We start from the raw sequence: 12,766 nt of genomic DNA on the forward strand, positions 1-12,766 counted from the left end.
AATAAGGTAGTTTAAGACTTTGGAAGTACCTTTAATTCCAAAGTCGAATTTGCATATAACTTTAATTTAAAAGCAGCCAGCAAGGCAGGCTTGCTTTTAAAATGACACTGGGCACCTCAGCAGTGCACCTAGGTGTGCACCACCTATGCTGTGGTCCCTAAACCTACATGCCCTACCATATACTAGGGACTTATAGGTAGGTTAACTTAGCCAATTATAATTAGCCTAATTTGCATATCCATTTTACACAGAGCACAGGTCCTGGGACTGGTTAGCAGTACCCAGGGCACCTTTAAAGTCAGGAAAACACCAGCAAAAAGTGGAAAATGGGGGCAAAAAGTTATGGGGCCTCTGCAATCAGCCCTGTTTTCTCACACAACCCCCCCCCCCCCCCCCAGCCCACACGCCCAGGAGACTCAGCCCAACCCTGGGAGAGTCTTCCTGGCTTGTTAGGCGAGGAAGACAGTGAAGAAAACTGGCTGTCCCTTTGCAGGGCCTACTCTGCCTTACATCCCCCTGTCAGGGTCACTCCCTCTGGGTAGTGAAGCCATCCCAACAGTAAAAGGACCCAACTCAAACTGAAACTTCCCTCTAGGGGGGTCTTCCTCCTTTCTCTCTGCCACCTTGGGTAGTGAGGTGCCCACCTCCCCTACTCCAAACTTTGCTAGGGCAACACCTAGCTTACCCAAAGAGGTCACCCAACACTTGAGCAACCCCACCATGACCAATAGGGTCAGGGGGCCTACTTTGCTATTGGCCCTGGGGTCTGCCTCCCAGGCCAAGTACATTGCTGCCAGGAAGGCTAGCACCCAGCAGAGGCTACTGACAGCTGTCAGTACCCAGAACCACACACTAAGCTCTCCACTGACAGGTGGCTGAGCTGCTTTAGGGGCAACTTTGGGGTCCTGGCACCCCTCTTGCTGTCTAGAGTGGGGGGCTACCACCTCCTGTGGCAGACACCCTCCTTCCACTCTCCCTTCTGTCAGTGCAGGGGCAACACCTTGCATCTGGACAGCTGCCTGACTACTCAGGACTTCCTTGCGGTCAGGTGAGGCCTCACCAGTGCCAACTCTGGGCTCCCCCCTTACTGGGGCAGAAGGCCCTTGGCTCCCTGGAACTCTCTTTAAGAGTGGCCTACCCTTCCTTTTCTTCTTTCCTTTTCTTGGGGACCCCTGTCTCCTAACTGTAGGGACTGACTCCCCAGGACTTTGGGTTGGGGGGGCGCCCTGGGCGACCACCCCATCTGTGACCAGACTCACCTCTGGGAGGTCATTGCCCAGGATACAATCTAGGGGAAGGTCAGCACTGACTACCACCCTAATCCAGTCAAGGATACCCTCCCTCTCTAGGGGCACTATGGCTACAGGTTTGGAGGTGACCTCCCCTGTGGCTATCCTGACTTTCTTTGTCTTTCCTGGGACATACATGTCTGGGGTCACTAACCGGTCACTCACTATAGTGTGACTGGCACAGGTGTCTCTCAGGCCAGTGGTAGGGATCCCATTCACTTGAATGTGGTGGAAGTGCCTACTCCCACCCTCAGGGATCACCAGCTTACCATCTGGTCCTGTCTCCCAGCTCAATGCTAGGAGGACGTCATCATCTGAGGAATCCTCCTCTATGGCTACACTGGACAGCCCAGTGCTAACCACCTTCTTTGGACAGGCTGCATCTCCTCTGAAGTGACCTGTCTGCTGACAGTCAAAGCAAGCCCTACTGTCCAAGAGTTTTTTTAACCCTGGGTCTCCCTGTCTCTGCTTGTCAGAGTGGGAGTGGGATTTACTCTCCTCCTTCTTAGGGTTCTGGGGTACAGAGGGAGTCTCTGTGGTGGGCTTACCACCTCCCTCCTTAGGTTTTTGGGGACCTGTCCCCCCCTTCTTGGAGTCTCCCCCCTGGGACTTGACAACCACCCTGGTTCTCAACCACTCATCAGCTGCCTCCCCTAGCTCTCTAGGGTTGGTCTGCTTAGAGTCCACTAGATGCTGGCGTAACCTTTCTTGGGTACAATTGGTCAAGATGTGCTCTCTCATGATCAGATTGTATAACCCCTCATAAGTATCTACTTTGTTACCAATAATCCAGCCCTCTAGTGCCTTTAGTGAAATGTCCACAAAGTCAACCCAAGACTGGGTACTGACCTTCTGGGTGTCCCTGAACTTCATTCTATATTGCTCTGGGGTCAGACCAAACTTCTTGGCTAAGAACCTCTTCATACTAGGGTATGAATCTGCCTCCTCCCCCCTTAAGGTCAGAAGCCTATCCCTCCCTGAGTTGGGGACCAACTCCCACAAAAGGGAACCCCAGTATTGAGGCCTAACCCTTCTCATTTGGAGCGCCCTCTCAAAGGCCCCCAGCCACTTATCTATGTCATCCCCCTCTACATAGGCAGGAACCACCCCTTTGGGTAATCTGGGGCAAACTCCCCCACCCATGGACACCTCAGCTTCTTTATCGCTGCTTCCATCTCTTTTCTCTTTGTATGCCCACTTTTTCTTTTCTAGGGCCAGCTTCTCTGCTTCCAAAGCTATGTATGCTAGTTGGGCCTCCAGCTCTCTTTCTCTGATGGATGGGTTCTCTCCTCCTGAAAGGACCCCCTTCCCACCACTAGCTTTGGATCTGCCCCTAGTGACTGTATTTACTGAGGACCGTTCTTCCTCATCCTCACTTGGGCTCAGATGCCTTGCCTCCCCTGAGTGGTTAGAGCTTGCATCCTCCCTTCTTTCTCCCTCCTCTGGAGCTTCTTCTGACTCTACCTCTTGGGCCTCAGCCCATGCTGTCAGGGATGTGATCACGATTTGCTTCCTGAGATCAGTGGTTGCAGGCAACCCTCTTTCAATACACAACCCCCTAAGCTGGACTACTGTCAGTGTGGGTAGGCTAGCCAGATCATGCTCCATGGTTCCCTAGTTTTGTGTCAACAAAAACGTTTTGCAAAAATTGGAAACAAGAATTTAGAAAAATTACAAAAATTCAATAATTGAAATTAATCCAAATTAAAAATTAAAAACAATCTTTGCACTAGGACAATTTAAAGGATTTTTAATTTGTTTTACCCAAAACTGTAACGTGATATTGAACACAAGTACAGGATCCCGTCGCTGCTTCCAATTATGTTGGAAAATGGGTTATTGGTAGGGCAGGTAGGTACCTACACCTAGCAACAAGCCACTAACCTCCACATAGGTACAGTTAGGTCTCAGTAAATTAATTCCAGCTCAACCCTTGGTAGCTTGGCAACGGGCGTCAAGGCTTAACTTAGGAGACAAAGTGTAAAGCATTCAAATATCACAAAACAGTAATTAAATAAATTACAGGAAACAGTTTAAAAATCCAAAACCAATTTATAAAAATAGTTTATATTTTTATCTTTAAAATGACACAAAAACTATTAAAATCGGTTCAGGGGAACCGGAGATATGAATTTTTAAAGAATTATTACTTTTCTAGCGCTTAGAAACAAAAAGCGCCAATCGGGTCATCTGGTTGCACCTCGACCGGGGCAAAGTCAAACTTTCAGGCCGACCGCGATGGAGCCCTGCTCGGCTACAGGTCGCGGGAGGCCTCGGTTAAAAAGTTACCTTCTGACTTAGTCTTTATTTTGTAGTTTTTCTTCACCGGGACGAACCTGCCAGTTGAATCCGACCTCCTGGAGCCCTTGTCCGGATACGCGATGTGGGTTTCCTCGGTGGAAACTTTTACCTTCGGACTTAGTCGTTTTTTCGAGATGAAAATCCTTCGACCGGGGTAAACCTGGATCTTGATCCGACGTCCATGGAGCCCTTCTCGGATACGATGGCTGGGAGGTCCCGGTCAACTTTTTACGTTCGGACTTAGTCTCTTTTTTGGATGTTTTTCTTTACCGGGACGAACCATGAAGTCAGGCCGGGTCGCGGTTGAGGCAAGCCGGCTAGAATTTCCGCGGCGGGTCGGTCCCTCTCTGGAGCTTTTTTACAAAATTTGTCAAATCTTCTGCAAACTTCTGGGGCTTCACCCAGATGTTCTTTTAAGGTTCTTTTGGGGTCCACAGCTCACCCCAAGGGTCCAGAAGTTCTGTGATGGTCCTTGGGGGGTGCGGACTTCAACTCCCAGAATGCACCTGGTGCAAACTCCTTTTTGGCCTCTGGACAGTGGTCAGCTGGTCGCTTTCTTCAGGAGTTGGTGCAGGGGACTCTGGTTAGCAATTTTTCACCTGTAGCAAACAGGGAGTCCCTCCTTGAACCAGTTGAAGCCAGGCAAAGTCCTTCTTGTGGTGAAGCCCAAGTGTGCAGCTGGTGCAGTCCTTCTGAGTGCAGGTTCCAGGTGCAGGCCAGGGGTCCAGCAGGGCAGTCCTTCTTCTCGTTAAGTTCTTTCTTCTTGAAATTTGGTGGGGATCTGAGGTGTGGGGGCAGGTCTGCCAGTTTTATCCTTGCTCCTGGGTGAAAAGCAGGGGGGCCCTGGTTCTCCAAACAGGGACAGGGTCGTCCCCCTGTGATGACCACTTCCTGGGAAGTGTGGCAAAAATCCATCCCAGAAGGCAACAGTCTCTAAAAATCCAACATGGATGAATCTGATTTTTGGAGGTTACATCTGGCTGAGCCCACCCACTGGTGTGGCTAAAAATCATAAACACACCCCTCTCCTGCTCTCTCCTAATCTAATCAAGGGGGCACCTAATTGTCTGGGGTTGCAGGATGTGGGGGTGTTGCTGGGTGCTGCAAATGTCCTTCTCTGCCTTTGAAGACCAGTTTGGCAGCCCTCCCCCTTCCTGCCTCACCATCTGCTGAGGGGAGATTCTCTCCCCCAAGCACATTCCTTTGTGTGAAGCCTGGCCACTTCACACCTCATCAAGGCAGCCTGGCAGAAGCTGCTGCAGGCTGGCCAATCAGAGCACAGCAGCAAAAACAATGCAGAGCTGAAATTGGCAACTTTTTAGGTAAAGTCTAAACTTTTTACCTGAACAAGTTATATTAAATCCAACAACTGGAAGTTGTGGGATTTATTACAACAATTAATTTTATACCAAATTCTTGGTATGTAACATTTAAGGAGACTTTAAAATTTAAAATAAAGTCTGCCCATTCTAGCCTATGAAGGCCATTTACTTCAATGAGGGAAAAACGAGTTTGGCTGTTTTTACCTCACCAGGGCTTATAAATCTATTTTTATAAAGTCCCTGCTTATAGTTACATGGCACCCAGCCCTAGGGGCACATAGGGCACACCTTAGGGGTGACTTATATGTAAAAATAAGGTAGTTTAAGACTTTGGAAGTACCTTTAATTCCAAAGTCGAATTTGCATATAACTTTAATTTAAAAGCAGCCAGCAAGGCAGGCTTGCTTTTAAAATGACACTGGGCACCTCAGCAGTGCACCTAGGTGTGCACCACCTATGCTGTGGTCCCTAAACCTACATGCCCTACCATATACTAGGGACTTATAGGTAGGTTAACTTAGCCAATTATAATTAGCCTAATTTGCATATCCATTTTACACAGAGCACAGGCCCTGGGACTGGTTAGCAGTACCCAGGGCACCTTTAAAGTCAGGAAAACACCAGCAAAAAGTGGAAAATGGGGGCAAAAAGTTATGGGGCCTCTGCAATCAGCCCTGTTTTCTCACAGAAAGATGATGAAGCTGAGGCTGTGTGCACAACTTCAGGGGAGCCTGGGAGAAAGGAAGGAACAATTGAAATCCACATGCAATGTGTCTCAGGAGCAGGTATCCATTGTGCCTGGCCATTTAGGCACCACCACAATCATTTAGGCCTTCTTCTGCTGAATCTTTCACAAAAACATCTGGATCACAGGAATGGGAAGAAAGGCAAAAATAAGTTTCCAGGGCCAAACCGCAGTCAGCCTCCTGGAACCTGGAGCAAAACCTCAGATGAAATGCATTGTGCCTGGAGGCAAAAAAGATCCAGAAACAGGAGGCCAAATCTCCTGAAAATGTCCCTGAAAACAGTCTTTGTCAGCTGCAAATGCTGGGAAGGAGGACACTTTTGACTCAATGTATCTGCCACCACATTGTCCAGCCCCTTAATGTGAACTGCTGTCAACGAGAGGAGACACGTTTATGGCCACTGACCAAGACTGCAGGGCAACTCGGTCAGTGATCAGCAACAGATACCCCCATGCTGATTGATATAAGCCACCGTTACTCTGTTGTCTGATCTTATCAACTCATGCCATTGGAGCAGGTGTTGATTGAAATGATGCAGAGCACGGACAACTGTCATCATTTCTTACCTGTTCAATGACCTCCATGGTTCTGCTGCAGACCATTTGGCATGAGCTTAGGGGAACCACAGTGATGCTCTCCAGCCCACAGCGCTCGCATCTATTGTCACCACCAGTGGTGGGACTGGGCGCATCACCATCCCTTTGCAAAGATTGTCCTTGACCATCCACCACTGAAGAGACAGTTTGACATCCATAGGAATAAAAGCCAGGCATGGACAGGGCCCCCTTGTGTAATCAGATGGAATAGTAGTGGCCTCCTATGAAGTCTCGCCCTTGGAACTGTAAAAACATTTGCTGGCATGTGACCCTGAGTCTTCAACCATTGAAAAGGGAGGCTGATTCACTTTCTATGAGATTCTTCAACAACTCCTGTGTGTGGGGAGAAACACCTTGCCCAGCTGAGTGTCGAACTATGCCCCAATGTACTGAAGATCCCTGGAGGGGAGAATATTGCATTTCGGAAGGTTCAGGAGGAATCCATAACAGCTTAGCATAGCAGTGGTCAGAGACAAATGACGTTTGAGGAGCGAAGGAGATGGAGCTTGGACCAACCAATCATCCACATAAGGGAATAACAAGACCAGATTGAGATGAAGATACGCCACCGGTGCGGGCATCATCTTCGTGAAAACTCTTGGAGAAGGACTTCAGCCAAAAGGAAGCACCCTAAACTGCCAGTGTTCGGTGCGCATCAGGATGTGTAGGTAGGCATCTGTTAGAAATGGGGTCTCTGGTTTGCAGAGGTATACACCCTTGTCCAACTAGGGACCATAGTCATAGTCAGGGTAAGTCACACACAATCCAAATTATCCTGTGCCCACCCTCTGGTAGCTTGGCACTGAGCAGTCAGGCTTAACTTAGAAGGCAATATGTAAAGTATTTGTGAAATAATTCATACAGTAACATAGTGAAAATACCACAAAAATACACCACACATGGTTTAGAAAAATATAGGATAAATATCAGGTTAAACTAAGGTCAAAACGATAAAGATTCAATAAGCACAAGTTAAAATATCACTTTTGCAGGTTTAAAAAGAGTCTTAAATCTTAGAAATCAACAGTTGTCACTTGATTACGCAAAGTACCTGGTTTGCGTAAAAAATGAGACGCGCGGACACCACAGAGGAGGATATGCGTGGAAAAATAGGGTGTGCGTCTGATTTCCTGAAGCGGCACAGACGCAGCGTTGTTTTTTTCCATGCTGCAAGGGGATATGCTTCGATTTTTGATGCGCAGACTTGGTTCCTCACTGCGATGCAGGGATCATTTGGGCACTCAGGGAAGATGCGGGGAAATCCTCAGCATGTGGGAAGAAGTAACAGTCGGTACGTCGATCTGGTAAGAAGATGTGTCAAATTTTCTGTCGAATGGTAGCCGCTGCATCGATTTTCCACTCAGGTTGCTCCGGTTCGGCTGTGCGTCAATCCGGGTCAGCTGTACGTCGAATTTGCCATTGCAAGGCTGGCACTGCATCGAACCTTCACTCTGGAAGTTAGGCTGCGTCGTTCCTGCTTGGCTGTGTGGCAATTTCTCCGTTGCAAAACGGCTGTGAGGCGTTTCCAGCAGGCTGTGAGGCGATTTTTGTGGCACAAGGAGTTTCCTGATGAGATGAAGTCTTTTTGCCCTTGAGACTTCAGAAAACAGGAGGCATGCTCAATCCAAGCCCTGGAAGAACACTTCTCAGTAAAGTCAGAGGGCAACAGGTCATCAGGGCAGCAGCAGGGCAGCAGTCCTTCTCAGCAAAGCAGTCCAGATGAGTCCTTTGGACAGCCAGGCAGTGCCTCTTGACAAGTTGCATGTTCAGTTCCAGAAGTGTCTGAGTTGGTGGGGTCAGAGACCCAGTTTAAATTCCCAAAGAGTGGTTTCAAAGTGCACAAATTCCCCTTCAGTACAGGTCTGTCTGCCAGGGTCCCAGTATGGGGTTTGGCAGTCCATTGTGTGAGGGCAGGCCACTAGCCTTTGAAATGTAAGTGTCAGGCCCTCCACCCTTCCAGCCCAGTAACACCCATTCAGTATGCAGATGAGTGCAGGTGTGACTGAGTGTCCGGTGTTTGTGGTTGTCTGGGTGAAATGCACAAGGAAGCTGTCAACCAGCCCAGACATTCATTGGAAGCAGGTTGTAAGGCACAGAAGGATTTTAAGTGCAGAGAAATGCTCACTTTCTAAAAGTAGCATTTCTAAAATAGTAATGTAAAATCCAAACTCACCAATAAGCAGGATTTTCTATTACCATTCTAGTCATACTAAATATAACCTGGTTACCCCATTCAGGCCTCACAGTAGTGGAAAATTAATTTAGTTTTCCACTACCAGGACATATAAAACACACATGTACATGTCCTGCCTTTACCTACATAGCACCCTACCCTATGGGTTACCTAGGGCCTACCTTAGGGGTGACTTATATGTAGAAAAAGGGAGTTTAAGACTTGGCAAGTACTTTAAAATGCTAAGTCGAAGTGGCAGTGAAACTGCACACACAGGTTTTGCAACGGCAGACCTGAGGCATGGTTAAGTGGCTACTTATGTGGGTGGCACAAACAGTGCTGCAAGTCCACTAGTAGCATTTAATTTACAGGCCCTGGGCACATGTAGTGCACTTTACTAGGGATTTATAAGTAAATCAAATATGCCAATTGGGAAGGAACCAATGTTACTATGTTTAAGGGAGAGAGCATATGCACTTTACCACTGGTTAGCAGTGGTAAAGAGAACAGAGTCCTGAAACCAGCAAAAATAGTGTCAGAAAAGTGGGGGAAGGCAGGCATTAGTTGGGGGATGACCACCCCAAGGCTGTCTGTTCTAACAGCATCCATCAAATCTAACAGGGCCAACAAGTACTATCAAAGGAATAATTCTCTGTGGGTTTCCATTTTGAAGGGCATCTTACTCAAAAAATGGTTCAATGATTTCAGAGCTATTACAATCCAAAAACTTCCATTGGCTTTGGGGATGAAGAACACAACACAGTAAACCCTTTGTCCTTCCTCTGCCTTTGGAATGGGGATGATTGCCCTCTTCTTGACCAGGTTCCAAATGCCCCCCCAAAAAGCCACCGCTTTCCTAAAAGATCTCGGAACAGGGTTGATAATGGTCACTGACTGAACTGAAGGGGTGCTGAACTCGATTTGATATCCCAACTGCAGATTCTCTAGTACCCACTTATCTGTGGTTGCGGAGCACCATGGCTGTTGGAAATGTTGAATCCTGCCAACAACTTCCTACTCTGGACCATCTATTACCCCCAGCCCGGAAAAGTCAGGAGTGCTAACTGGTGCTCTGAGGATCAGGTTTTCCTTTCTTCTGAAACTTTCTGGAGGAGAATCCGGGAGGAAAGCTTGACTTATGTTTCACATTCTGCTGCTGCCTAGAAAGCTGCCTGAATGATCCCAGTGTAAACTGAAAGGAGTTTCTCTGGCCAGATTGCCTACGAAACGAGGTAGAATGATTTAGCTTATTAAATATCTTATGATGTTTTCCCTTCAAATGATGACCAAACAACTTATCCCCCTTAAAGGGCATTCTCAGGGCTGCAAACTTTGGAACAGAGTCAGTACTCAAGTCCTCCAAAAATAAATTCTGCCTTGCAGCCACAGACGCCCCACACAAGAGTGCAGCAACACAGGCCTCATAAAATGAAGTATCAGAGAACAACTTGATTGGTTTCTCCATGTTTTCCAACACCTCTGGGCAAGGTACAGCTTTCTGCATAGATTGGTAAAGCTATTTAAAGTCTGACAGTAACAATTGCGCTGTTTAGGTACCATATATTCCACTGCAAAAGTCCAAGTGGGAGCCAGAGTAGACATTCTTCAGGGCTCCATCCACTTTTTTATCTGCAAGATCCCTGAGAACCCTCTCCACTGACATCAAAGAATGACCCACAAGACTCATCACCACAGAGTCCACATATACAATATCAGTAAGCGTCTCCTCCATCCGCTTCAAAGAATACAACTTAAACATAAAGCGAGGAATAATACTTTTATCCTTTTATCTAGGTCCTTCGACTCATGCCGATGAATAGGAACTCCCACATTTACATGCTTTTTAGATTGGCACAAAACAGCATCCTTTGAAGTCTCTGACACCTCCTCAAAAGGACATCTGATGTTATTCTTGATGTGGGCAAGCAACTTAAACACCATCTCCTTTGAAAAATACTTTTCCTTCTTACCAGGAGGGGAAAAACTTCCCGACAGGTCAGAGTCAGTCAAGTCGGAGTACAAACATTCAACATCTGCATGATGCTTGGCCTCCCTTTTCTGTTTCTTTAATAAAAACCAGTGTCCCCATCACTAGTTTCTTGATAGATTCTCTGCATCTGTCAAGGATTTCCTCTTCTTAGGAGGCAAAGGAGAAGAAGACCCACTGGATGAAGAAGCCACAGAAGGAGGAGACACATTCCTCCTCTGTAACAAATGCTTGCCCATAACTAAGAGAAACACCACCATCCTCGCAGAACACTCCGCAAACACTGAGCTCCAACTGACCAAGTGCAGGATGAATACATGCACAATCATCCCTCAATGAATAGCCTTCATCATATAAGTGTGCCCAGTGAAAGATGCACATACTTGCGGGGAAACCAAAAAAGAAACAACGCCAGACACACTTAAACAAGTACGTGCAAAAGAAGAGGCTTCAAAGGCCCATACCTGCCAAAACATAACTAATCACTGCCCGGGTATGCAGTCCATTACTCCCCACCACGCTGCTCTCACATTGGTAGGATGAACTTCCCTAAGTCTAGCTAGAAGAGAGAACCATCCTACAATGTATGGAACAGATGCCCAACAAACAGTCTATTGCATTCCCTATCCCACTCCACAAGACAGGAAACATAAAACGGTGTACTGAGGGAGTGCTATTGTCCTGTAATTCCTAGTGGAGGGGTGAGGCTTGTAGCTGGTTAGTTTCCTCTCGTGGGATTGATAACAAAGCCTTTTGGTTTAGGACTGTGGCGAGGGATGTAGAGGTAATGGCATTATAACAAAGATTGCTTGGGAGCCAGCTTTTTATTAGGCACATTAATTTGTTCATAATGTATTTCTTAAAATAATGTATTGTTCCATTGAATCAACAAAAAACTAACTAGAACCATTCATTTTATTTTAGACACAATCCGAAGAGAGTCGCAGTTCCTTCAAACGTAGATGGAAACGTGAAGGTGAGTAAATACAAGTTAACTATATCACACATCCTTTAATTCAGAGTTATTTGTCAAATTAAGAAAACTTACAGAAAAGAGTTCTCACATTTTCCTCCACTGGACCCCAATTACTCAATGCTTACTTTGTTAAGAAAAATGAAATGTAAGCAATTTCTTAAAGTTTTTCTTAGCAACCTAAAGCTACTGCTGCTGATTGGTGGGTTTTTTAGTGTGAAGGCTCCTGAGCCTTCATTCCTCTTAATACCTTTCCCCTCCACCACCCTACACACCCTGACTCTTTATCCCATTCTTGTAGTTTCTTTTCCTATCCAAACTTTGCCTCTGTGACAGTTTTCCTAGATTTCCTTGTTTTCCTCTTCTCGACGTTCCTTCTGCTGCTGTGGGTGTTGGAAAATGGGTTATTGGTAGGGCAGGTAGGTACCTACACCTAGCAACAAGCCACAAACCTCCACAAAAGTACAGTTAGGTCTCAGTAAATTAATCCCAGCTCTACCCTTGGTAGCTTGGCATCGAGCGTCAAGGCTTAACTTAGGAGACAAAGTGTAAAGCATTCAAATATCACAAAACAGTATTTAAATAAAACACAGGAAACAGTTTAAAAATCCAAAACCAATTTATAAAAATAGCTTATATTTTTATCTTTAAAATGACACAAAAACGATTAAAATCGGTTCAGGGGAACCGGAGATATGAATTTTTAAAGTATTATTATTTTCTAGCGCTCAGAAACGAAAAGCGCCAATCGGGTCATCTGGTTGCACCAGGACCGGGGCAAAGTCAAACTTTCAGGCCGACCGCGATGGAGCCCTGCTCGGCTACAAGTCGCCGGAGGCCTCGGTCAAAAAGTTACCTTCTGACTTAGTCTCTTTTTCGATGTTTTTCTTCCCCGGGACGAACCTGCCAGTTGGATCCGACCTCCTGGAGCCCTTGTCCGGATACGCGAAGTCGGTTTCCTCGGTGGTGATTTTTACCTTCGGACTTAGTCGTTTTTTCGAGATGAAAATCCTTCGACCGGGGTAAACCTGGATCTTGATCCGACGTCCGTGGAGCCCTTCTCGGATACGATGGCTGGAAGGTCCCGGTCAACTTTTTACGTTCGGACTTAGTCTTTTTTTCGGATGTTTTTCTTGACCGGGACGAACCACGAAGTCAGGCCGGGTCGCGGTTGAGGCAAGCCGGCTAGAATTTCCGCGTCGAGTCGGTCACTTTATGGAGCTTTTTTCTAAAATTTCTCCAATCTTTTCCAAACTTCTGGGGCTTCACCCAGATGTTCTTTTAAGGTTCTTTTGGGGTCCACAGCTCACCCCAAGGGTCCAGAAGTTCTGTGATGGTCCCTGGGAAGTGCGGACTTCAACTCCCAGAGTGCACCTGGC

The 12,766-nt window shown here is 46.8% G+C and overlaps 1 protein-coding gene across 1 annotated transcript in view; it reads left to right on the plus strand.

Moving 5' to 3' along the window:
* Positions 1–12,766, plus strand: part of LOC138296694 (adhesion G protein-coupled receptor F5-like) — a 1,174,222-nt gene that overhangs the window by 172,285 nt on the left and 989,171 nt on the right. Inside the window, exon 3 of the mRNA XM_069236066.1 lies at positions 11,339–11,390. Coding sequence (XP_069092167.1) covers positions 11,339–11,390 — 52 coding nt within the window. The remainder of the gene's footprint in view (positions 1–11,338; positions 11,391–12,766) is intronic.

Source organism: Pleurodeles waltl, chromosome 5, assembly GCF_031143425.1.
Source record: "Pleurodeles waltl isolate 20211129_DDA chromosome 5, aPleWal1.hap1.20221129, whole genome shotgun sequence".
NCBI lineage: Eukaryota > Metazoa > Chordata > Amphibia > Caudata > Salamandridae > Pleurodeles > Pleurodeles waltl.